At 45.1% G+C, this 27,345-nt stretch overlaps 1 protein-coding gene across 4 annotated transcripts in view; it reads right to left on the minus strand.

Moving 5' to 3' along the window:
* Gria1 (glutamate ionotropic receptor AMPA type subunit 1) overlaps positions 1–27,345 on the minus strand; it is a 254,230-nt gene that overhangs the window by 88,182 nt on the left and 138,703 nt on the right. For 3 of the 4 annotated variants that reach the window (XM_048334202.1, XM_048334199.1, XM_048334200.1), the window contains 3 exons: positions 14,160–14,321; positions 11,545–11,712; positions 3,875–3,979 (listed from right to left, as the gene is read on the minus strand). In XM_048334202.1, coding sequence (XP_048190159.1) covers positions 3,875–3,979; positions 11,545–11,712; positions 14,160–14,321 — 435 coding nt within the window. The remainder of the gene's footprint in view (positions 1–3,874; positions 3,980–11,544; positions 11,713–14,159; positions 14,322–27,345) is intronic. The other variant, XM_048334201.1, reaches the window with a different exon arrangement.

A 27,345-nucleotide genomic window follows, 5' to 3' on the forward strand; every position in this document is an offset into this window, starting at 1 on the left:
TATTCTCATGGCCAGATTAATACTGTTATTGGCTCTACCCTCATGAATGGTGTTATGGTAGGCACTGGTTTCATTATTAAAAACAAGTGTCTTCTTTATATAAATAAGCTCTCTCTTTTGGGTGCCGGTGGCTTATGCCTCCATAATCCTAGCTACTCTGAAGGCTGAGATCTGAGGATGGAGGTTCGAAGCCAACCTGGGCAAGAAAGTTCATGAGACTCTTATCTCCAGTTAACTAGCAAAAAAAAAAAAAAAAAGCCAGAAGTAGAGTTGTGATTCAAGTGGTAGAGTTCTAGTCTTGACCAAAAAGAAGCTCAGGGACAGTGCCTAGGCCAAGAGTTCAAACCCCATGGAATGGCAACAAACAAACAAAAATGCTCTCTGGTTCATGCTACCTTACTCCTCCTTTCCATGTCAATTGTGGGGCTTGAACTCTGGGCCTGGGCGCTCTCCCTGAGCTCTTCAGCAATACCACTTTGAGCCACAGTGTCAGTTCTGGTTTTCTGGTAGTTAATTGGAGATAAGAGTCTTGGGGACTTTCCTGCCGGGACTGGCTTTGTGACTCTCAAATTTCAGCCTCCTGAGTAGGCTAGGATTACAGGTGTGAGATACCAGCTCCCGGCTCTATTTTCAAATCTTACAGTGGAAAAATGACCCAGTAGAAGGGTCAGAGGATAGACAGCTGTTGCCTTCACAAACTGCTTTGTAGAATGGCCATTCTTTACAACTACTTAAAGATAATAAAAATTAAAAACAAAAGGAAAAGCAAAGAAAAGAAGACTGATAGGCAGGATGGCCCCTGCCTGGTGAGGGGGGTGTTTATGACATGGAGTGTGGAAGTGATTGGGGACCTGGAGTCAGTGGGTGGAAATGGATGGAGATGATGGTTGGCGAGAGGCTGTATCTTAGAGCTTTAATCGAATTGGTTTTTCCATCAATGGCCAGAAGGGAGAGGAATCTTCCAAGAGGGCATATGAATTCTCAAAGAACAACAGATTCTTCAAGGTTTTAGAAGCCAGATCAGCTTGGCTTTTGCATCATTGTGGTCTTCACCCTTGGCCACATCTTTCTATTTCAGTCCTATGCACAGGTCAGAAATGAGGATACTAAGCCCAGGACATAGATGGCAAGGGAAATGTCTAAGATGGAGTGGAAATGACTAAGATGTCTGAAATCAGGTGCCCCAAATCCAAACCCAGAACCCAAAACAGGTAACAAAGATGGTGCAACCAGTATGCTGATCCCTAGATGAAAGGATTTGGCTGGGAAGTTTCTCTACCATTCTCCCATGGTCAGCCCTTGAGGAGAATGTGCAATTCTACCTGAATTTTGACCAGGCATTCAGTGTCAGTTCTCCCGGGGAAGCGGACTCGCTGGATGGGATTTCCTAGGATTTGGTTTTCGTGGAGCCAGCGCCGATCTTGGCATCTAAGGCTCCTAAACTTTATGAAGGATATAAATGCCCCCTGCACACGTTTCTGTGGATGTCAAGTTACATCCAGGCACCTAGAGGATGTACTGGCTTTACGATTCAGTAGATACAGGCTGGAAACCCCAAACCAGCATTGAAGAGCTTCATTTCTATGACACACACCAGGTGAAACTCTGTCATGTTTACAGAAACCACCCCAACTAGGTCACCCTGAGAAATGACTGCTCAGGAGGCTGAGGGGGCAAAAGGGCCCCACAGGCACAGATGTGGAGGAATTGATTTTCTAAAAGCCAGATGCCCTCTGAACAAAGAATGTGTAAGCCCTACACTCACAGAAAGGATTTAGTGGTGGAAAGATATATATATATATATATATATATATATATATATATATATATATATATATATATACTCTCTGTATATATACCTAATATATATATATATATATATATTCTCTCTGTATATATACCTAATATATATATATATATATAAATATATATATAAAACAGCCTCAGGATGGGAAAAATAAAGCACTGCTGTTTGCTTGTGGATTATTATTTTCTTTTCCAGGTTACTCTGCAAATTGTTGGCTGATTTATCTATTCCACGGACCTGTACAGCCTGACTCACTGAGAGTCAATGCTGACGTCAAATGGGGACAAGCAAACAGGCGAACGCGGCCTGAATGCCCAACTGCAGGCCAAGCGTGGCTCCTCTCAGTGGCTTACTAAGTGGATTTAGGCACCGCTGACCGATTCTTGCAACCATTCTGTACTATCTCTTCCATCTTTCCTTTTGCCTCCTTTCCTTTTCCTTTCTCAATCTCTGTCTCTCCCCCTCCCCCGTCTCACTCAGAAGCCCCAGCTGACCTTGAACTCACACTCTTCCTGTCTCAGTCTGGATTACAGGAGTGTGTTACTAAGACTGTCTGGTATTATTATTATAGAGACTATGGAATTGAGGTTCAGGATATCTATCTATCTATCTATCTATCTATCTATCTATCTATCTATCTACCTATCGTCTATCATTTCTCCCCCTCTTGAAGACGAAACATGTTTCTGGGGTCTCTGAGGGACAGACTAGATCCATGGTTAGTCATCGTCTCGCTTATTCCAGCTCATCTACGAAAGATATCTGCAGCATTTCCATTTTTATCCAAAGGCAGTGGGTGGTTCCCCCTCCCCCTCCCCCCCAATCCCACCTCGGGATCTGCAGGGAAGATGGTCTGGTGAAGGGGGTCACGTGGCTGCTCTCCCTGCCAGGGGCAGCCACAAGTCTCCAACTGGTCCCCTGCACCCACCGCCGTCATCAGAACCGACCTAATTGTGTCACTCTGATCCACTCAGCCACCATGCTAACAGTGGCAGGATGAGCAAGGGCCAGGGGGTCCACCGGCCCAAAACAAGAGCTTCCTTTAGTCAACAGCTCACTGAGACCTTAGGTAGCCTGCTTGGATTCTCTGCCTCAGTGTATCTATCCAGAAAGGGGCTATAGCTCTGAGGCCAATACATTTCACAGCCACCTTAAAGAGAAAAACATTTCGAAAGGGGTAAACATGCCATCTTTGTTGGTGTTGTTGTTGTTGTTAGTCGTGGGGCTTGAACTCAGGGTCTGGGTGCTATTCCTGAGCTCTTTAGCTAAAGGCTAATGCTTTACCAATTGGAGCCATAGCTCCACTTCCAGCTTTTTTTTTTTTTTTTTTTTTTTTTTTGTGATTAAGTAGAGATAAGAGTCTCAACGGACTTTACTGCCCGGGCTGGCTTTGAACCATGATCCTCAGATCTCAGCTTCCTGAGTAGCTAGGATGACAGGCTGTAAGCTACCAGTGCCTGGCATGTAAACAAGCCATCTTGCTGTTCACCAAATGTGCATCTTCATCCTGTGCTGTAGATGTGAACAGCCATAGTATCGGGCCAAGATCAAGCACTAATCTAAGCCTGATCTATTTCCCATCTTAGAGATATGGAAATGGAGTAACCAAGAGAGGTCTTCTCTACCAGGAAAACTAAATTCGTACATGGATAACAAAAAGGAACCTGGACTATTCCCAGAAGAATATTTGTCACAGGGTTGATTTTTTGTTGTTGTTGTTGTTGTTCACTGACAGACAGATGGATGGATGGACAGACAGACAATGTCCTTATACAATCACTGTGCCAGCACTGGGAATGTCACTCAGTGGTGGCATGACACCCCTAGCATGCCTAAGATCCCAGATTCTATGTTCCACATCGTAAATAAGCACTCTGGGAGACCATGATGGGTCTCTTTCCTATTTTGTAGAGAGGACATGAATTCCTCAAACTCCTAGTTATCGCGTGGTAAGAGTCTCTTCTAGAAGGCACACTGCCTGTGTCTCTTTCAATGATCGGGGTTCAGGCTCCCACGGCACCGGCCTATCCTTTCTTCTCTACATATGGAAGCAAAGGGGCGACTTGCCTTCCGAATGCCATCATGTTTCATTTCGATCACGTGGAGCGTGTAGTTGGTCCGGCGTCCTTTCTCATTAAACTGCACATTTCCTGTCAGACCTTCAAACCGCACCTGCAAAACAGAACCCCGATGGCAAACCGTGGAATCACAAAGGGTGCTTCCCATTTGTTTGTTTTCTGCTGAACCCACGACTCTCACCCGAATCACCCTTCCCAGCCTCCTATCTTTATAACACCTTGGGTTACCCTTGAGAAGGGCCCCTTCATTCTTTTGTAAGTTGGGTGATGGAATCAAATCCCTGGAAATCTAAAGACCTGGCTTGGACTTTGGTTTGAACAGCTGTGTGACTCTCAGCCACTCATCTTTTTGAGCCTCCAGTTTGCAAAGTTCCTTCCTTTCCTACTTCAAATGACCCAGCAAATGACCCAGTGCGTGTGTGCTGTAGAATCTGGAGAGCACTTGAGGAGGAGTCATGTTCCATCCAGAACATGGAGCAGTCTCTTTATAGAAATACCACATAGAGTGGAATCCTGAAATAGGTAGGCCTCATGGAACGTTTTTAACCCTGTTACTTCCGCTCAAGCTTTGCATAGAATAATAGCTTCAAGTTTGAATGAAAGATAAGCGTGTGTGTTTTAGTTTTTGGTGTTTTTTTTTTTTTTTTTTGCCAGTCCTGGGGCTTGAACTCAGGGCCTGAGCACTGTCCCTGGCTTCTTTTTGCTCAAGGCTAGCACTCTGCCACTTGAGCCATAGCCCCACTTCTGGCTTTTTCTATATAGGTGATGCTGGGAAATCGAACCCACGGCTTCGTGTATATGAGGCGAGCACTTTACCGCTAAGCCATATTCCCAGCCTAACATATGAAACTGTAACCTCTCTGTACATCACTTTGACAATAAATAAGGAAAAAAAAATACTCTAATAAAAAAGAAAAGAAAGATAAGCATGTATCTGTGAGAATGGAGCTAAGAACATTGTAGGGATGGTGGGTGGGGTTGGGAGAGATGGGGGGAAAATGAAAGGGAGGGCAGGGAGGAGGATGTGTTGTACTCATAAACGGACAGGTGGAATTGAAATCCCTTCGTACAACCACTTCAAGATCATAAAAAAAAAAAAGAAAAACCAACAAATGATAAAGCAAAACAATGTAAAGAGATCAAGAGGTTTGACATCCAGGAGGTTAAGAGCTGCTCTTACTGATTGTAGGCAACCAATTCTACCCACAAATTGAAGCAGAGACTAGCTGTGTATCAAACACATGGAGACAAGAGATGAGAAACCACCCTTCTTTATGCTGACCCACTGTGTGTGCTGCCCTTTATTGCACTTGCCCTAAGCTGGTAAGATAAGTTTCTGTTTTGCTTTTTGTTTGTTTGTTTGTTTTTGCCAGTCCTGGGCCTTGGACTCAGGGCCTGAGCACTGTCCCTAGCTTCTTTTTGCTCAAGGCTAGCACTCTGCCACTTGAGCCACAGCGCCACTTCTGGCCATTTTCTATATATGTGGTGCTGGGGAATTGAACCCAGGGCTTCATATATACGAGCCAAGTGCTCTTGCCACTAGGTCACATTCCCAGCCCAAGATAAGTTTCTGTTACCAATACAAATTCTGCCCTGTGACCCAGCGGTGTTTATTCCAACCCCCCATCCCACTACAAACAGCTCAAAAGGAAGCCTTACAGAATTTTATCTTTTTTTCAGATAATGATCAGTCTTTTACCTTTGGGAAATATAGGAATTGATGTGTATGTGTGGGAGAAAGAGAGAGAGAGAGAGAGAGAGCGAGTTTGTGCTTACATGTATGTGTGTCCACCCTCTCAACACCTTCTGGCTTGAAGTCTCTGTGGAGGGACCATGACAGGCCCCAAAGCACTAAGCAAATTATACAACAAGCATTTCTGCTGTCTCAGGTGAAAGCTGGAGCCATCTCCAGCTCTGGAAAAAAAATATCCAGGCTGTCCCTGCTTTTTTTTTTTTTTTCTGAAGGAAAGCAGAGCACAGATGCTGCTCCAAAGAATAAAGGCAAGACTATCAGCTACTTCACTCTCTTTCCTTATTGGTCATCTCTTGGCCACACTGAGCTCTCCCATTGGCTCAGGGTTGGTGTAGGGTTGCCATGTGGTTGGTTGTTCATAGATAAATTCGAGAAGAATGGAGGTTATGTTGCCCATTTTACAGATAAGAAGATCAAGACTCAGAATTTTGTGCACTTAACTCCAAGGAAGTGACTAGAACCTAGATAGGGGTAACTGAAATCCTTTTTCCATCTTCTCGGGGAAACCAATACTGAACACACAGCATCAAGGTAAGTCTCAGTATTAGAAAATGCACAAGGAGGCAAACTGGAGCCCTTCTTCCATAGCAAGGAATGATCGGGAGAATGACTTAATCCCAAATGATTTGCGATGGAGAGTCAGGACACAGAGAAACACAGCCCTGTCCACATCTACCTGCCCCAGGGTGAGTGAGGTTGAACCGATGGGCTCCTGGATAGTTCCACTTGGTGTCTTCTCCCCACGAACGCGTGGCGTCCTTCTGGCATCTAATTAAACTTCCTCCATGAAAGATGGAGGATGAACTTTGGTTTGCTTGTAAATGGACTAGGATGCCCTGGTTTAATCTGTTTCAGGAAGGAAACTGAGGCATGTGTTTTAGTTCCTGCCTGGTACTAGAGGAGTTCATATAATGGTCTCTACTATGTGAGGTACATTAGGACAGTTATTCAATGATACTTGTGACAGCACAGCTAAGAAATTTTTCTAATTTTTTGGGTGCTTGCGGAACATATAGGAACCATTGCAATGGGGCTTTTCAGTGATGGAGAGATTGGATCCATGTTCAAATACAACATGGACAATTGGGAGTTTTAAGCCAAGGAATATTAGAAACTTTGTGGCTGATGCTTGACATTCTCGCTACTCAAGAGGCTGAGATTTGAAGATTGAGATTCAAAGCCAGCCTAGGGCAGAAAAGTCACAAATGGCACACAAATAAAGCAAAAAAAAAAAAAAAAAGACACAGGTGGAGAAAGGGCTCAGGTGGTTGAGCCCCAGCTTTGAACAGAAAAAGTCAAGCAAGCATGCAAGGCCCTGAGATCAAGCTCCATTATCAGCACGCATGCACATACACACACACAGAGCCAAGGAATAGAATGTTAAGAGGGGCAGGCAGTGGATGGAGAATTGCAAAGTGAAAAACCTCAGGAGCAAGGGGGATTGTGGCTAAGCCAGGATAATAGGAGTCTTGCTGAAGATAATCAGGATGATCAGACGTGGCCTGAGTAATTTGTGGAGGATGAGAAACTCGATCATGGCGGTAGGGACGAGGTCTTGCCAAACTGACATAACAGGGTTCTTTGCTAAAGTCGTGGTTTACTTGGGAAAACATAGCTAGGCTTAGGAGGGGCTTGAAGAACATGGGTAGAGTTTGGGCAGCAAAGAATCTTGGTCTATAGTCCTTATGGACAGCTATCTACTGCCAGAACCAGATGCAGAAAATAGCCCAGGGGGTTGTAACTGAGCTGCCTGAGTCGCAGGGTGTTCATAATGTTGCTCCACTGCTCCACTCTGTCAGAAACTACATGCCCCACCCCCTTTCCCTCCTCAGTGTCGTGGCTTGGCTGGTCAGGAGCTGGTTACTCTCTGAGAATGCCCATCTCCGTTGCCACAGCAAGCTTTGTTGATGACCATGTCCGCCCCACCCCCCACCCCAGGCTACATTTTGCCCTGAATATCCACCTCACCAACACTCACCTGTGTGACTTAGCTCCTAACTCACGCCTTTCAAGTGTTATTTTTCTAAATACAAAAAACTTTTTTTTCCTCACAGGCTCGTCTTGCCTCCAAACTTGGATTTTGAATCCTGAAAGGGCAGGGCTTTGTCTTACACGCCTATGGCCTCTCCATTCCCAAATCTGGTCCAGCAAAAAATGCTGTGCATCTCTTTCCTCATAGGTACAAGATTACTGCCTGATGGATCACAAGAGCGGAGACTCAAGGGGATGATTAGTATTGAGGACAAGTTTCCCAAACTTGAGGCTTTGGGCTGGGTTTCTAGATTCAGTGTTCTGCCCCCCCCCCCTTCTTGGTCCTCCAGAAATATATGCATGTATCTATGTGTATATTTCTGAGCAAAAAGGATCCAAAGGTTTTCCTTTCCTTAATCCTGTCTTTAAAGGTCAGTGACCTTCTCTATGTCTCTTCATAAGAGTTACTGGACTTGGAGATTTGGCTCTCTTCTGCCCACCAGAAGCAGATAGATGCCCCCCCCCCCCCAGTACCTCCCACCTCCTTCCTGGAGTGCTAAGGGCTTCCAGGATGTGACCTCATTAATATTCTGAACAGCTCCCTGGGTGGCAGGCAAGGGCAGGCTGGCTGGCTGATTATCTCCACTCTGCTGCTAGGGAAATTATAGTGGGTGAGAGGTGTGGGTACACAGATAATGCCCAAAGCCATGCATGCCTGGAGAGCTGGGGCATAGCACTGGGGTCTCCCCTGCTGGGGCTGGGCCTTTGAGGTTTCAGAGCAGTCAAGTATAAGGAATGTGTTCACTAAATGTGGGTCGGGAATCTGTTTTGCCACAGGCCAGCTGTATAATTTTAGGCTGTTTTGAACCTCTCTGAAGCTCAGTTCCTCAGTATCGGTAAAAGACACAATTAATAAAAACGAGCATCTTCACAGTGCCAGATTGAGGATTCAGTGCGATAATGCATGCAAGTGCTTAAGAGAATTTGACTCCCTGTGTGTCCACCTGCAAGGTAAACTATGCTGGGATTTATGGGCCCAGCTCTCAGACAGGCATTAGCTGGATTAGAAAGTCCTCTCTCTGTGTGTGAGAAGGTGTCTCTGCCTCCAGGGTCCGCTACTATACACATTGATCACTTGAGCTTTGGGTTCCAAGGACTGGATCCACCCAGGATCTTTGTACATAGTTGTTCCACCTGGTGGGGTGACCATTTCAAGAGATAACCCAGAAGGTAAGCTGGCCAAGTAGTGGTTATGACTATGTTGAAAGTCCCTGAGGTCCGTGCTTGTGAGCCAAGACTAAAAAGGGCATCACTAGATGACACACAACACTGCATAAACTCTTGATTTACACTGGTCAACGCAAAGCAATATCCGTTAGTTATAAGCAACAGTCTGATGACCAATCTTGTTTGTTTGGATTTTTCTTCATGGAGACTGAAGGGAGTCTACTGTGGGCTGCTTTGCTTTTTTTCTTTTTCTTTTACTGACCCTGTTGCACAGGCACTCAGCCAGAGAACAGTCAGGCTGCTGACAAAAGGCAGGCACACACATGCCCTGGCTCCACAACCAAATTAAAGAGGCCATTCTTACTTGGACTTAGGACAACTGTTTCCTCTCTAACCTGACAAAGGACAGAAGTAGAAAGTGAGTGTACATTACCACCGAAAGGATGTGAGATAGATCACAAGAAAAATAGAAATTGGACTCTCTTAAGAGTTTCTTTGGGTCAGTTGAGACTTGGGAGCCTGTCTCTCCCAGCTCCTCTCTGTCTCATAGATAAAGAAAAAGAGGTTCAGAGGGGAATCAGATGAATGAGTGCTTCAAGGTTGCTCCAAGAGACCTGAAGCCCGGATGTCCCGCCTCCTGGTATAGAGAACCTGGTATGTCCCACCTTCCGGTTGGGAGCCCGGATGTCCCGCCTCCTGGTTGAGAATCCGGATATCCCGCCTCCTGGTTAGGGAGCCCGCATGGATGTGTGGCCTCATAGTTTGGAGCCCAGATGCCCTGCCTCCTGGTATAGAGCCTGGTATGTCCCACCTTTTGGTTGGGAGCTTGGGTGTCTCCTGGAATAGACCCCGGATGTCCTGCCTTCTGGAATAGAGCCTGGATGTCCTGCCTTCTGGGATAGAGCCCGGATGTCCCGCCTCCTAGTATGGACCTTGGATGTCTAGCCTCCTGGTATGGAGCAGGGATGTCCCGCCTCCTGGGATAGAGCCCGGATGTCCCGCCTCCTGGTATGAAGCCTGGATGTCTAGCCTCCTGGTATGGAGCCCAGATGCTCTGAGATCTTCCAGTTCAGAAGCTGTCCTGCCACTCCTCATTGCCTTCCGGGCTTCATCCCAGTCATGGTGGGAGCTGAGGAGCCAAGTGCCAGCCCCTGGGTCCATTTGAAACCAGACTCGCATTGCCAACAGAATCTGTCTGGACAGTCCAGCCTGGAGGAGCATTTTAAATAAGCTGGGGAGAAGAGGGGGCAGGCAGTCATTCTGGAAATGGCCTTGTGTCTGCTGCCACCACCTTATGACCCGGGGGCCTGCTTGCATGGAGACAGGGAGGCTAGCCATGGCTGCTGGGGGGGGGGGGGGGGGGCGGCCCTCTTAGCGTGCTCCTGCAATAGCAGGGCAGTAGCAGGGCTTCTGCTTTATTTTACTCCAAAAGACAGAACCACACAGAGGCTCTTCATAGGGGACAAGTGGGAATCTGTGAGGCTCTTTCTAGCCCCTTTCTCCAGGCGGTGAACATTAACTGGAATTGTGCGCATGTGCTTGGAAGACAAATGGGAATACTTAATACATGTTGCTCTACATTTCTCCCTCGTTTGGAAAGTCTTCTTTTTCCCTGGGAGCCCAAATTGACCTTAGGTTGAATGAAGTCTTAAAAATAGAGCTAGTCTTACCTAGACAACTCCATAAGCTGGGGAGAAGAGGTCTTAAGGGACATTTGCACCAAAATATCTCACCCACATGTCATATGCTCCCTCCCTCTCTCCTCCCTCCCCTCCCCCAAATCAGGAGTCATCAGAGTGCTAGGCACTGGCAGACTGAGAACCAAAGCCTGGGCTTGAAATTCTTCTGCAGACTTTCAGAAACTTCCAGGAGCTCCAAGAGTGAGAAAGCAGTGGGCACGTCTCCAGAACCTTCTAAACCAGGGATATTAAACATACACCCACGTATACTTTGTCTCATCCTGCTTCTGCAACAGACGTATCACTAATTGAATATTTATACCCCTCCCTGTGGTGTATGGATTTGGCCTCAGACTGCTTTGCATTGCCAATCGATTTGAGCGAGCATGACCGTTTCTAGTCTTATTCTTTAACTAAACGCAAAAAGAAAAAAAAGAATTGATGATCATAATGTTGGGATGCAAGAAAGTGCCATCAAGAAGGGCCCAGACACATTCTCGAGGTGCAGAATTGGGCACAGAGAACAAAGGAAAAGAAGACAAAAGTCCAGGGAAGGCTGACAGGTGTCACACAATCCACCCTTGAGCATCTCAAGTTCTCTGTCTAAATAGGGAAAGCATCGACTTTCCTTTACCAGCTTCATATCTAAGCAGAAAATACAAATGTTGTATTACAAGGCATGCCACATTATTCTTTTATGACTTTCACACGAGGAGGCTACCTCTGCTTTGCAAGAGTCAAAAACAGTACACATTGGTTATTTCAAACTTCAGACCTGTTCTTTTTTTTATTTTTATTTTTTTCCATTCTACCACTTGAGCCACAGCACCACTTCTGGCTTTTCTGTTTATGTGGTACTGAGAATTGAACCCAGGCCTCCATGCGTGCTAGGCAAACACTCTACCACTATGCCACATTCCCAACCCATGTTCTTCTTTTTTTTTTTTTTTTTTTTAATAGCTGTCTGAATTCTACGCGGAGACTTCCTAGCAGGCTCCTCTGAGGTAGGAAAACCGTTGCCAGCCTTACCTGCTGCAGGGCTCTCTGAATATCAATCCCCTGGCCCCAGGGTACAGCTGGATTAGCAAGACAGTCTCCAGCATTTCCCCGGCGGGATATATCAATCCTCTGTCTTCGTAAGCTCTGGAAAGCTTCAGCCATCACCTTCACGCCATCATATGTGAGAGCAGAGGTGTACTGGAGGGGGAATACAGACAGTTAGGCATCAGAGAGAGCTGCCTGGAAGGCAGGGATGGGGAACAAACAATAGGACAGAGGCCAGATGGACGGAGACACTAGCCCAGACAGAGGGAACCACTCACTGGGCTAGCCAGCATGACCCTGCTGAATTGTGAGTTTAGCATGGCCCAGGAGTGACTTCCAGAGAGAAGCCGGAGTTCTAGAGTTCTGTATGTAATCTCTTACTTATCTCATCTATCTATCTATCTATCTATCTATCTATCTATCTATCTATCTATCTATCTGTAATCTCTTATCTATCTCATCTCTATCTATCTCTATGTATGTATGTATTATGTCTGTTTGTCTGTCTGTATTATGTATGTATCCATCCATCATCTTTCTATCTATCTATCTATCTATCTATCTATCTATCTATCTATCTGTAATCTCTTATCTGTCTCATCTATCTCTATCTATCTCTATGTATGTATGTATGTATGTATGTATGTATGTATGTATGTATGTATGATGTCTGTCTGTATTATGTATGTATCCATCCATCATCTCTCTCTCTCTCTCTCTATCTATCTATCTATTTAATCTATCTATCTGTTCTTCCGAAGTCATTGGTTCCAGGGGGAAGAAAGGCATTGATTAAATACAACACATCTGCACACCAAATATATGGAAAACCACTTGTCTTCCTCCACATTATCATCCCCCATTGGGAGTCAAGAAGAGCTGTTGACCCCCACCCCCCACATTCCTTGTCAATGATAAAAGGAAAAAGGGAAAAGATTTCCCTCACACACTTTCCTGCCTTGTCTGACTTGGAACCATGATCCTTACATCTCAGCCTCCTGAATAGCTAGGGATTAAAGGCATGAAGCACTGGCACCCAGCTTCCTCATTTTTTTTGAAAACATTATTTTATACTTGGAAATTGGGTGTGGCATTAATTAATTAATTTCTGCATAGTTCACTCACTGCTTTAAAGCACAGGAAGATTGATTGCCTAAACTCCTACTGAAACACGACCCATTCTTAAAGAGTTAGGTCAACCTGATTAATCACAGGATGGACAGCACCTTCTTATATAGACTGCAATGTACAAAAAGAAATTGACCAAGTAGCAAGGAAATGCTTGCCAGGAATTCTCTATTTGTCCCAGATAACACAGTTGGCTACAGGACCCTTCTCAATACAGAGTACTATGCAGACACTGCCAAGCTACTTGATTTGACATGGAAAGAAAAATTACTTGCTATCTTGCTTCCAACCCATTCTCAAATAGCCAAGAAAAGAGATTCTGGATGCAGGATGTAGGGCTGTGTTTCTGGGACACTAGCAGCAGAAGTTCTGCATAGTAATGGCTACCTGACTTGAAGGTAGAGATCTGTTGGCTAATCCTCAGGTAGATTATTATTATTATTGTTGTTTTAGATTTTTAGCTAGGGACATTTAGGTTTCAGAATAAGAGCCACCTCATAGAACCTCCATCTAAAAGGTATAATCATGCCATAATCATTCTCGAGAGCTATGCAACATGGTAGAGATAGCATTTTCTAACCTTCCTTAAAACCAACTTAGCATAGGTTTTTATTTTTTGTTTTTCAGGGTAGTATTTTAGTAGGCATGGAACAGGTGCTTGTGACTTTTGAGAAGAATGATGATAATGATGATTATTATTATTCTTAGTATGTGTGTGTGTATTGGAATTGGGGCTTGAATACAAGCCCTGCAATCCTAGTTACTCAGAAGACTGAGGTAGGAGGATCATGGTTCAAAGCCAGCTTGGACAAGAAAGTCTGTGAAACTCTTCTATCCAATTAATCACCCTAAAGCTAGAAATGGAGTTGTGGCTCAAGCAGTAGAGCACCAGCCTTGAATAATAAAAACAAAGGAACAGTGCCCAGGCTCTGAGTACTAACCCCAGCAATGGCACAACAAGAACAACAAAAATGTAATCGAGCCAACTGACCATGGAATGAGACTTGAGCCCACGAGCTACAATAGATCTTTCTTCCTTTAGCTGATTTGCACAGGTGTTTTGTCACAGGGATGAAAAGCAGTGTACACACGCTGAGTAGAACACTGACTGAATGGGTGGATTTTAAGCAGCCCTCTTGGACAATGAGGCAGCCGCCACAGGCTGTGTGAGCCTTGTGGAGCAAATAGAAACAGCGTGACTATTTGGTGATCATGGAACCTTATACAGCTGCAGATAGTTGGGTCCTGAATGTTGTGTACATGAGAGAAAAACAACAGAATGTTTCTCTATCTAAACAACAACAACAACAACATGATCATTTAGGTTATCTGGGCCTTGCAACTACATGCAGTGTTCATGGATATTGTATGTCAGCCTATTCCTTTGGTGGTCCCATTCTTTCCCAAAAGACTCATCAACAGGTAAAGGGGCCGGGTTAGTCGCTCTTTGGCCCTGCCCATTGCCCCCATACCTTCGGCCTCTTCCAGTCCACACGTGTGTGATCTCTGGCGTCGCTGTTCTTCCATTGCTGCATGATCTTGGCTGGGATGGTGTCTGTGTAGTTTACCAACTGGAACCCTGTCACGTTGGCGCCACTCTCCTTGAATTTATGTAAGTCGATGTCCATGAAGCCCTGTGGAAGGGAGGGAAGGTGGGGGGAAGTCTGAGCATGTGGCCTCAGCAAGCCAGCAAGCCAACTTACACATGTGTCACACACCACACGTCTTTCCTGTCCTGCTCCTCAAAGTGGAGTGGTCGAACGGAGACAACCACACTGCCTTCCTTCTCAACTTGGTCGTCACTGCCGTGGGCAAAGTTAGCACAGCACGGCGTGGCCAGGAATCCCACCCAGGGTACAGTTCAGCATCACATGGCATTCATTAGGTTACCTTGAGCTGAGGTGCGGGGCGGTGGTCAAGAGGTTGGGGAGACGATGCAATGGATGAAGCTTATGCAATGGATGATAGGGTGATTGTAAGTGGCTGAGATTCTTAGGATGATGAGATATAGAGGACAAACAATGCAAACCTCACTGGGTGTTAGTGGCTCACACCTGTAAACCCTAGCTGCTTAGGAGGCTGAGATCTGAGGATCACAGTTCGAAGCCAGCTTGGGCAGGAACGTCTGTGGCAATCTTATCCCTAATTAACTAAAAAACATTTAGAAAAGCTGGAAGTAGAGCTGTGGCTCAGGTGATAGGATGCTGGGACAGCACCCAGGCTCTGAGTTCAAGTCCCAGGACCAGAACAACAATAGCAAAATCACCCCAGCGAATCTCAAAGGAAGGCATTTCTTCACTAACTACCTCCCTTCTCTCACTCTGTGTGTGTGTGTGTGTGTGTGTGTGTGTGTGTGTGTGTGTGTGTGTGTGTGTGTGTTGACTGGGGCTTGAACTCAGGGCCTGGGTGCTGTCTTTTAGCCTTTTTGCTCAAGGCTGGTGTTCTGATCCATTTCTGGCATTTTCTTTTTTCTTTTTGCCAGTCCTGGGCCTTGGACTCAGGGCCTGAGCACTGTCCCTGGCTTCTTTTTGCTCAAGGCTAGCACTCTGCCACTTGAGCCGCAGCGCCACTTCTGGCCATTTTCTGTATATGTGGTGCTGGGGAATTGAACCGAGGGCTTCATGTATACGAGGCAAGTGCTCTTGCCACTAGGCCATATCCCCAGCCCCTTCTTTTTTCTTTTTGAGATAAAAGTTTCACAGACTTTGCTGTCCAGGCTGGCTTTGAACTGTTATTCTCAGATCTCAGCCTCCTGAGCAGATAGGATTACAGGTATGAGCCACCAATGTCCAGCTACTATGTTCTTTTAGATGATTTCCTCCCTTGCCCTCTCCCTTCCTTTGTCCCTCTCCCTCCTCACTCAAATGCCCTATTTGCAAAACATTTCAGAGCACCCAAGGGACATTGTTCTATGAAGGTCAAATTCTTCCTCTCATGGATCTGATGCTATAGCAGAACGTGCAGAGATAATAAACAAATAACGGTGTGACTCTACAGTGGCATAGAGTTCAGTGGCACTTATTCTTGTGGGAGCGGAGTCCTAGGGAGAGAGAGCAAGTGGGAAAAGTGGCTGGAAGGTGACACAGGCGTGGGGAGAAACAGGCCGAGCTTGCCTGAGAGCTGTGGCCGACACCTGCACCTCAGTGATATTGCTTCCAAGAAAATGCCCAGAGACTGCACGGTGCTAGATTTGTTCCAGAAACAGTAAGGAGGCTTGCATGACTGTAAACAGCAGGGAGAACGAGAGAGGGGAGGGAGGAAGGCTGGGAGAGTAGGTCAAATTGGATTGCAAGGCCTTTCCCTCTTCCTTTCCTCCCCTCACCCTTCCCCTCCTCCATCTGTTCATCTTCCTCCTCCTCTTCCTCCTTGGCTTTCAATATCAGAATTTCTTTTCTTGAGCTTTCTTTTTAATCTATCATCTTACTCAATGCCGGGTTTTGAGCAAGGGTCATGAAGTCCAGGTCTGTTTGGGCCCATGGCTTGAAGGACAAAGCCATGAAGATCTTGATAGGGGAAATGAGAGGAGGAGCACAGGGAGGAGTTTGGTGGATGGAGGAGTCCAGAGCTGGCCACTCGGAGGCCTGAGTGCTGCTGTCAGCTCAAACTTGGGGTCCTGTGGCCTTCCCGGCCCCCTGATTCTCACGACTCCCTCACATTCTCATGTGAGAGAAAGAGGACTTCATGGTCCAAAGAACCGCTGGTTCCCACCCGTTCCTCTTAACATGCTATGCGCCTTTCGTGTTGTTATTCTATTTCCTTCCTTCCTTCCTTCCTTCCTTCCTTCCTTCCTTCCTTCCTTCCTTCCTTCCTTCCTTCCTTCCTTCTTTCCTTCCCTCCTTCCCTCCCTCCCTCCCTCTTTCCCTCCCCATTTCTCCCTCCCTCCCCCTTTCTCCCTCTCCTCTGCCTGCCCCCCCCATCTTTTTCTTTTTTTCTCTGTTATGATATGGGGTCTTGAACTCAGGGCCTGGGACAAATCCCCTAGCTTTTTCTGCTCAAGGCTGAGCATTTTGAGCTACACCTCCACTTGAGCATTTTTCTGGTTAATTGGAAATAGACTGTCACAAGTTTTCCTGCCTGAGCCGGCTTCAAACTGCAATCCTTGGGTCTCAGACTCCTGGGTAGCTAGGATTATAGGCAAGAGTTACTGGCACTTGGCTGCTACATCTCCTCCTCCTCCTCCTCCTCCTCCTCCTCCTCCTCCTCCTCCTCCTCCTCCTCCTCCTCCTCCTCCTCCTCCTCTCCCCTTTCTCCTTCTTCTCCTTCTCTTCTTCCTCCTCCTCCTTGGCTCAAACATCAGAATTCATTTGCTTACAGGTCTGGAAGCTGTAGATCAAAAGGCTGGCAGAGTGACTTTTTCTTTTTTTGTCCTTTGAGGTTTTAATATTTTATTCTCATGAACAAGGATGAAACTATTTTACAAATGTACTGCCTAATCTTGTCTTTAGAAGTACTGTACTTGAAAGAATATGTGTTAGTGTTTCCTTGATGACCTCTATTATGATTTAGATCAAGAATGTTTAATTCTAGTGAAGAGGAAGTGGATTTACCCTCCCATCTGAAACAACCAAAATCCAGGGGGGTTGGGGGTGGGAATGTATGCAGAAAAGGACTTTCAGAGTGTTGTCAGTTAAGAAAACATGGCAATCTTTTAGAAATAATAGACCATGAAAGAGTTTTTTACTGCCATGAAAGAGTTTTAAGGGCATATGGCATTGAGGAGAAAATTGGGGTGGGGGTGGGGGGCTGGGCTGAATCTCAGCCAGCTCCATGAGTTAAAGTCAGAACTGAGCTGGGTGCCAGTGGCTCATGCCTATAATTCTAGCTTCTCAGGAGGCTGAGGTCTGAGGACCACAGTTCCCAGCCAGTCTGGGAAAGAAAAGACTGTGAGACTCATCTCCAATTAAGCACACAATTTTATTTTATTTTTTAAGCTGGAAGTGGATCTGTGTGGCTCAAGTGTTAGAGCAGTAGCCTTGAGCAGAAAGCTCAGGGACAGCATCTAGGTCTTGAGTTCAAGCTTTCAGATGGGATTTCGTACACACACACACACACACACACACACACACACACACACACACACCCCTGAGAGTCTAGGAAAACCACATGTCCAAATTGCTGGAGCAGGAGGTCACAAAGTAAATCCTTTGTGTTAGGGTTTGAAGAATCAGTTCTTGTCCAGTAGTAGACACTGCTGTTTCCTATGTGCTGGCTGTGCTCACTTTCTATCCTGACCGCAGACACCTGCTCCCTTCACTTCCCTGCAGGAAGAGGCCAGGCCCTTTGAGGAGTTCACAGGCCCAGAGGCAACTCACCACCAGAGACAGGTAGGCAGTTAGTACGCATGCGTGCTAGCGCCTTCTTGCCCGAGTGCATAACCAGACATTTAGGGCTCCTCAGGAGACTGAGCTCCTGCAGCCTGCAACCTAAGTAGCTTAATGATGCATCTTTTGTTTTTTTTTGGGGGGGGGGCAGTTGTTTCCAGTCCTGGTGCTTGAACTCAGAGCCTAGCCTCTGTCCCTGAGCTTTCTGTCCAGTTACTCTATCACTTGAGCTGCACACTTCCACTTCTGGCTTTTTTTTTGGTAGTTTATTGGAGATAAAAGAGTCTCAAGGACTTTGCTTTTTCAGCTGGCTTTGTCTCTGTCCTCTCTCCTCCTACCCAAATGGCAGCTACTGACCACAGAGATATATGCATGTCTTATTCACTGAGCTACCTTAGAACCAAGCACCTAGGAGTATGCCTGGCAAAGAGCAGACAGATGTTCAATAGTTAATTGCTGATTGAATGAAGGAGAGTTGGAAATTTTTCAAGCAAAAAGGGCATCAAGATGTATTGTATCGGACTGGGAATATGGCCTAGTGGCAAGAGTGCTTGCCTCATATACATGAAGCCCTGGGTTCGATTCCCCAGCACCACATATATAGAAAACGGCCAGAAGTGGCGCTGTGGCTCAAGTGGCAGAGTGCTAGCCTTGAGCAAAAGGAAGCCAGGGGACAGTGCTCAGGCCCTGAGTTCAAGGCCCAAGACTGGCCACAACAACAACAACAAAAAGAAATAAAAAAAAGACGTATTGTATCCCTAAACTGTATTATTCAATGGCAACTCCTTTGTACAACTACTTAAAATATAATATAAAGAAGGATGGACAGATGGAAGGAAGGAAGGAAAGAAGACAGGAAACATGTCTGGCAGGTAGCATATGGCAGTGGATGCTTTTAATGGATTGAAAATAAAAACTCAGGTTGAGATAAATGTATTGCTACAGTTTTGGGAGCATTACAGAGGTAAAACTGATTTTCATAAAGGTTCTGGCAAACTGTTACTAATGTGAAAGCAGAAACGAGGTGTCCCTACTCACCCTGCATTCTAAGATGCACACAGCCATCCACCACTGGTTAAAAGCCAGAACACAGTTGAAAGATTATTTTTTTCCCCTGTCCCCTTTAGTGACTTTAAAGAAGAACATCTTGTTCATAAAATAACTATTCAGGGATTAAAATGGAAATGATCTCCCGCAGTCAAATTCTGTCACTTGCAAATCAGTAATAAGCTCCCCGGGCGATTATGTGCTGACTTTCCATCTTGAGCATATTAGAGGCCGAAGGAAATGGCACTTTGCTTGCGACATCGGTGTTGATGGACTCGTGTCACCAGAATGTCTGATTAGAAGATTGGTGGAAGCTGGGCACTGGTGGCTCACGCCTGTAATTCTAGCTACTCAGGAGGCTGAGATCGGAGGATGGTGGTTGGAAGCCAGCCTGGGCAGGAAAATCCGTGAGACACTTAATTGCCAATTAACAACCAGAAAACTTGAAGTGGAGCTGTGGCTCAAAGTGGTAGAGCGCTAGCCTTGAACGAAAGAGGTCAGGGACAGCACCCAAGCCCTGAGTTCAAGCTCCATGATTGACAGAGAGAGAAAGAGAGAGAGAGAGAGAGAGAGAGAGAGAGAGAGAGAGAGAAAGAGAGAGAAAGAGAGAGAAAAGAGAGAGAAAGAGAGAGAGAGAGAGAGAGAGAGAGAGAGAGAGAGAGAAGATTGGGAGAGCCAAGCCTTTTTTGGCCTTAAGCTGATCCTCCAACTTAATTCCCCTGATAACCCCGAGAAGGTACAAAGAAAGAATGATAACAATGAGCAGAGCTCATATCTATGGTGTTAAACTAAATGCATCAACATTAGAGGAGAGAGAAGTCAATGTATGTTCATCTAAATAGCTGACATTCCCCTCCCTCCCTCTCCCCCTGTAAAATTTTATGCTGAGAAATCATAAAATTGAGTGCTACAATGTCCTTAATCACTAAGAAACACATCTATTGCAGTCAGTGAGCTTGATTTTTACCCTACCATATAGGAAAATGGACACTGCTGACATAGAAATGTTCTGGATTAAACTATTAACTCTTTGCCTACTTTGTAACTGGAAAATTCAACTCATTCTATTCCCTCCCCCTCCCCTCGGCACTCTCATTAAACAGGTTTAATTAAATCATTTTTAGTTCCCTTTGCCATTTTATTAATAAAAACCTGGGGGGGGGGAGGTGGGAAATAGTTGGTAATTGGAGCATTTTTCTTAACCTGCTTTATTTATGCTATTAATTATTTAATGTTGTTTAAAGGAGATTATGTTGTTAATTTTATTCTATTAAGATTTTAACTACAAAGTTTAATCATTGTTACTCTTAGTTATTATTTTATAACATGCCCTCTCAAGACTGAGACCCCTGTTTTATGCATGATGACTAGTGAATAAGAATGAAATCAATTCACCATGTTTTTTTTTGTTGTTGTTTTGTGCCTGTCATGGGGTTTGATCCCAAGGCCTGAGCACTGTTTCTGAGATTTCTTTTTCCCTCTCAATGCTATTGCTCTACCACTTTGAGCCACAGCTCCACTTCTGGCTTTTTCTGTGGTTAACTGGAGATACGAATCTCACATGCTTCCTTGCTTTGGGCTGGCTTTTTCCAACCATGATCCTCAGATCTCAGTCTCCAAAGTGACTAGGATTCCAGGTGTGAGCCACAGGGGTGCCCAGCTCTGCCAGATTCTTAGTGAAGTCATATCTCCTAAGCCCACGGTCCCCCCAAACCTGGCACTAGGTTGCTGCTTTTTGTAGAAGGACCATTTCTAAACCAAAATGAAGCTCAACAGCTACCAGAGTCCATTTGTGGGACTTGTAGGTCATCATGTCCCTGTCTGCTGCTTCTGCCCCTCTGTCCATTCCACACTGTCCACTCAAGACTTCTGGTGGGGCAGTGGGAAGGACGTGCTACCTGTATCAATTCACAGGCAGAGGGACTGGTTGGGTAACTACAGGCTCCTGATGTTGGGCAGGACGGCTGGGATTTTTTCATCAACCAGGAATCCTTCAGGACTGACATTTTGTAGACTTCTGTATCTTGACAAAGTACTAATCCCGAGGAAGAAAAGAAAAGAAATCCAGGTTCTATAAATTGAAGTGATGAATCTCAAGCCATAGACTAACCAACGTTCATTAAGGAGAGGATCCGGAGAATCACATGTGATTCATCCTTCTAATGGGAGTCACTGATGGGATTATGGTAACGTAGCCAGACAAGAAGAGACAGAGACAGATGATGAAGTGTTGACAGACCAATTGGGATAGGCTGACATGGAAAAGGTTTAGAATACTTGCACCCAAGGAAGTTGAGATTAGAAAGAGCAGGTGGTTGCTTGTTATTTTAGAGCCTTCCGTAATGTTTTGAATTTTCTTTCCCCACATGACTTATAAATACTACTACAGAGTAGGAAAGGTCCTGGAAGTTTTAATGGACCTTCTGCTGAGGAATCCATTGCAGGTCCTGGAAGGGAGAAGGGAGGCAGTGGCAGGACAAAGAGGAGGAGTGGCTACGTTTACTGAGGCTTTTCTCTCTGTTAACAGAGGCCTGCTCAATCTGTTATTGCCAGGGTGGGAATGAGTGGTAGGATTTGCACACAGAATTCCTCATGAGAATAATGCGAATGACAATAAGAATTAAAATATCATTTCACATGTCTTCTATAAATGTATCCCAACAACCTTGGGGGTGGATTTTTGAGGTTATGACCATCCAAAGCAATCAATCCAGAGGTTCGCTAAGGCACTGGTGGCTCACAGCTCTTCAGGAGAAAGATCTGAGGAGTGACAATTCAAGCCAACCCAGGCTAGGTGCTGGTGTCTCACACCTGTCATCCTAGCTACTCAGGAGGCTGAGATCTAAGGGTTGTGGTTCAAACCCAGCCTGGTCAGGAAAGATCATTATATATATATGTATATATATATATATATATATATATATATATATATATATATATAGTCTCCAATGAACCACCAAGAAACCTGAAGTGGAGCTGTGTTCAAAGTGGTAGAGGCCTAGCCTTGAGCAAAGAGTTCAGGGACAGCGCCTAGAATTGGAGATATAATTTCAGTGGTAGAGAGAGAGCTTCAAGACAAAATGCCAAGGGAAAGTGAGAGATCCTCAATTCAATCCTCAGTGGGGAGAGAGAGAGAGAGAGAGAGAGAGAGAGAGAGAGAGAGAGAGACACCCTAGGTCTCCCCAGCTCTTGTCCTAGGTCAGAGAATGAATGTTCTCTACCCAAAATCCTGTCTCATCCCCTCCATTGTCAGACCCGAACAACCAGCATGGTGCACGCATGTGCACTGTGAGCCAGAGAGCACACATCCATCTCAATCTTCTCTCAACTCAATGTGGTTCAGGGACCTTTGGAAACTCCCTAGCCATCACACATCAAGTGAAGATTCAAGTGATGATCTCACCATACCATTTATTTTCTTCACCACAGTATTACACTGCCCAGCTAGAAGGGAGTGAAGATTTAGAATGAAGGGCACACATTTTTCCAGTCAAAGGGACATGCTGAACCTCAGATTGTGACAGACACAGTAAATAGCCCAGAATAAATGTCTAGCTTTGCTTCAACAGGGGCCTGGAACAGCCTTCTATCTTGAAGAATTAGGGGTGCTAGATTGTCTCTTAGCAATCTCCTTAGGTCAGGTTGTTTAGGTGTTTCTTAAGCCTATTTTTCCCTCTAAAGTTTTAACACCCACTTTGATACTAGGAGTCAACAAACTTCTGTGAAAGGACAAGTCATAAATGTATTATGCTTGGTAAACCATGGACTCTGTCATGACTTGTTACTACCTCATTATAGCATAGCCACCTGTGGCTCATGCCTGCAATCCTAGCTACTCAGGAGTCTGAAATCAAAGGATTACAGTTCAAAGCCAGTCCAGGCAGGGAAGTCTGTGAGACTCTTAAGAATCAAGAAAAGCTGGAAGTGGTGCTGTGGCCCAAGCCATAGAGCACTAGCCTTGAGGACAATGAGGCCCAGGGACAGCGCCCAGACCCCGAGTTCAAGCCCCAGGACCAACAACAACAAAAACAAAACAAAACAAAAAACACAATAAAGGAAATCTGAACCAGTCCTTGGACATGAGCACACAAAGTTCACAAAGTCAAGCAGTGAGGCATTTGAGCCATGGAATACAGTGTGCCAATGACTGATCTATACAAAGGCGATCTCCCTCCCTCCCTCCCTCCCTCCTCCCTCCCTCCTTCCCTCCCTTCCTTCCTTTCTTCCTTCCTTCCTTTCCTGGGGCTCACACAGTCAGGAGGGCACTTTCCATTAGCGTTTTGTTCCTGACACACACCTCTATTTCCGACTTTTTGCTGATTCATTGGAAATAAGATTCTCATGGATTATCTGCTGGTTTTGAACCCGGATCCTTTGATCTCAGCCTCCTTGTTAGCTAGGACTACCGGCATGAGATAAAGGTGCCCAGATAAAAGCAATGATCTTTGAGAGCTGGGTTAAGCCCTTTATTATAAAGGAAGGGGAACTGTGGCTGGTTAGAGACCAGCTGAGCCTAAAATCTGCTCTTTATTTTTTTTCCCCCTGTTTTTTTTTTTTTTCCTGTTTCCTTTCTGTACACGCTGTAGGTGGCAACATAATGCTTGCCAGCCATTTATTTGAGTAGAATGACTAGAAGTGAAAATGCCCAATTAGGTAAACTACTTAATACAGTCCCTGCATTTATTACGTCAATTATAATTTTCAAAGGATGAGAATGAAAAGGCGTTTCAAGTCATTATGATATCCTAAAGAGATGTTTAACACTAGAACTCCATTGGACATGCTTTCATCTGTCTGTGAAGATTGGGAGAATGGCTTAAGGGTTCTGAAGAGGCTCTGGGCCATCATTAGGACGATTAATTATCATGCATGCTTGGAAACAAAAAGAACTGCTGATGTGTCATTTCTGGTTCTTTCACCTCTTCAAGCCTCAGTTCTCTGGCCTTTTAAAAGGTACGGATAATAAAAGGGAATTTTACTCATCTACCAGGAAGAATAATGTTATGTCATTTGCAGGGAAATGGATGGGGCTGGGAACAATTTATGTGAAGTAAATCAGGCCCAGAGAAACAAAGAACATGTAGTTTCTATCCTATACAGAAGCTAGATCTAAATGATAAACCTATATAACACACATATACATACATATATAGTTATATGTATACCTACACAAGCCAATTGACTTAAGCATAAACATATACAGTGGAGGATTCCACTGGTATAACACCTTTGAATAATTAACTTACCATTTAACAAAATAATTACTAGGAAGCTGAAACATGTTTTGTCAGAGGAGAATGAGGGCAAGAGGCAGGGGGAAGAGGGAGATAAAAGAAGAGTGGATGGGTGGGTGAATACAGTCATAACATTCAATGCTCACATGTGAAAATGGAACCATGTGATTGAGAGGATGGGTGGGGTTGGTGTAGTTGTGGAAAGAATGATGCAAGGGATGACACAGACCCAGAAGCATTGTACCCATAAACCGACCCATTCAAGTAAAATCCTTTGGATACTACTTAAAGACCTATTATTATTATTATTATTATTACTATTTTGGTGCCTGTCCTGGGGCTTGAACTCAAGGCCTGGGCACTATCCCTGAGCTTCATTTTGCTCAAGGCTAGCACTCTACCACTTGAGCCACAGCGCCACTTCTGGCTTTGCCTGAGCTCGCTGGAGATAAAAGTCTCACAGACTTTGCTGCCTGTGCTGGTTTTGAACCGCCATCCTCAGATCTCAGCCTCCCGAGTAGCTGGGATCTCAAGAGTGAGCCACCAACATCTGGCGCTTAAAGTCAATTTTTAAAATGAAGAAAAAAAAAAAGAAAACCCAATAAAACAAAGCACATATAAGAGCCCCTACATGACAGAATTGGTGTACATTTCAGAAGAATCAATTGGGTTAAGCATTGGTACTGTCTAACATAGTAGATGCTTAAGGAATTTGAGCTTTTTCTTCTTATTACCATCACATTTCCCTACCACTGGGTCAAAAGAGGTTCTCTGTCAATAGAATCGCTTCAAAACTAGGGGTGGGACGAGGCAAGAAGCCCTAGAGCTCATGAAGCAGGTGTATAGCAAGATGAACATTTTGTTTTCAAGGTTGGATTGTCTTTTGTTATGAGACTTTTGTTGTTGTTGTTGGTATTGGTTATGAGGTTTGAACTCGGGGCCTGGGCACTGTCTCTGAGCACTTTTGCTCCAGGCAAATGCTTTACCACTTTGACCCACAGCCCACCATTGATTTTCATTGGTGCTTCACTGGAGAGAAGAGTCTCATGGACTTTCTACCTGGGCTGGCTTTGAACTGAGATCCTCACATCTCAGCCTTCTGAGTAGCTAGGATTACAGATGTGAACCACCAGTGCCAAGCAATGGGACTCCGAGTTCAGCCCTCGTCTTCCTTCGAAAGGACATCACAGCTGGCAGGAGGAAGGAATATACACTATTGCTAAGAGACAAGGCCAAGGAAGGAGATTTATTAAACACAGATTGGCACAGTTGGAAGGCCTGCTCCCTCTACTCAGCCCTTTGACATCTGGAAGAGGTATGAATAAACAGACCAAATCAAAGAACTTGTATTTTATCCTCTGCATGGTACAAGTTGAACCTGTCAAGCTCCCTCCCAAATTGTCAGACAAAACTCATTCAGATGATAGCTTCATGGAGCGAAGAGTTGTAGGGAGGTACAATTGGGAAATGCATATGATATTAGAAATGCTTGCAACCAAAAGTGGAGATGACCAATCTGAAAGATCGTAGAAGATGAAGAGGGTGGATCTGAGGAGGGGTTGTCATGGGAAAGAGGAAAGAGATTTCTTTGCTCAGGCTCTGTGAAGGTAAGCCGGCACTGAAGAATGCTCAGATGTCATCACAGGTGAGGGGTGATGTCAGATTTTTGACCAAGAGAATAATGATCAAACCTGCACTACGTAGCAGATACCGTGTAACACACAGTCCTTCCATTATCTTATTTCATCCTCATCACAATACTGTCAAACATGTGCTGTTCTTCCCATATGCAAATTACACATTAGACATTGTGTGTGTGTGTGTGTGTGTGTGTGTGTGTGTGTGTGTGTGTACTATATTGTGAACCAGATCACAAAGCATCAAGAAAGGAGTTTTAGGGACAGCCATATGAGTTCTGTCTTATGTTAGAAACTTGTGAGCCGTTTGTCCTCGAGTAAATTTCTCAACCTCTGCAGACACGACCTTATTGATCTACAAAATAAGGGCACCTGCTCGATCAGTGGCCTTCCACGCTGGGCCCCATGTTGTAGGCATTTTTAGAGACAAGTATGTTGAATCCGAAGAAGGTCAGGAGGACTACTGAGTCCTACTTCCCATTCACAAAAAGCAGCTCACATCGTCATTGGCTTTAGATACGAAGGCCTTAAGATTTCCCTGGAAAACAGAGCTTCAGACTCAATATGTAGAGAGACTTGTGAGCCGGATGCTTTCTCTCCTGAGGGCCCTTCCAGCTTTGATCGATGATTCTGTGATCACACACAGGTGTGTGCCCATGAATATGGATGGACAGGATTGTGTGGAATACTCCTGGGTGGAGGACTTAATTGCGTCTTCAAATGCTCATGTCGCTGCATAAAATGCTTCACATTTCTCCTATTTTAGCCACTTTCACCAAACAGACCTTGAAGGGAGCCTCTGCTTCTCTAATCCCTGCTAACACACAGGCTTAGCCGGTTCCCACCAAGTCAATAGAAGAGGTTAGGTGTGCTTGAGTCAGCAAACAGATGCACTGTCTATACTCAGAGAGAGAAGCATTGGTGGGCAATTATCCCATCACCTTGGGTTTCCTGATTTGCCTCTGGTGACCCAAATGGAGAGCTAGCCTACCCTTGGAACCATATCAATTGAAACTGTAGCTTCAGCCATGCAATTCTTCAAAAGGTTGCTCAGTCATGAATTGTCTTTCTCCCTCAGAACGTGACAAGATCACCTCACCTTGCTTAGGGGGAGAGGGTCTTTAGAAAACTCCCGAGGGTTCTGGAATGAATTTTTCTAGAGCTTGGAAGAAGGTATGGGAGTCAGCTTTGCCTTCTGGAGGGTTTGGGCCACTTAGAAAGACAACATTGCTGGGCATGGGGGTGGGAGGGTGCCTTCCTGCTTGTCCACTCCCCTGTCCCTCCCAGGGACTTCGAGCTAGCTCTGGGCTGGCGATCACATGACCTGCATGTGCACCTGCTACAGAGAGCAGGGTGAGCGCAACCGGTGAGAGAAGACTGAATTTCCATGCCAAAGAGGTATGTATCCAAGGGAAACGG

The sequence above is a fragment of the Perognathus longimembris genome, chromosome 25 (genome assembly GCF_023159225.1).
Source record: "Perognathus longimembris pacificus isolate PPM17 chromosome 25, ASM2315922v1, whole genome shotgun sequence".
Taxonomy (NCBI): Eukaryota; Metazoa; Chordata; class Mammalia; order Rodentia; family Heteromyidae; genus Perognathus; species Perognathus longimembris.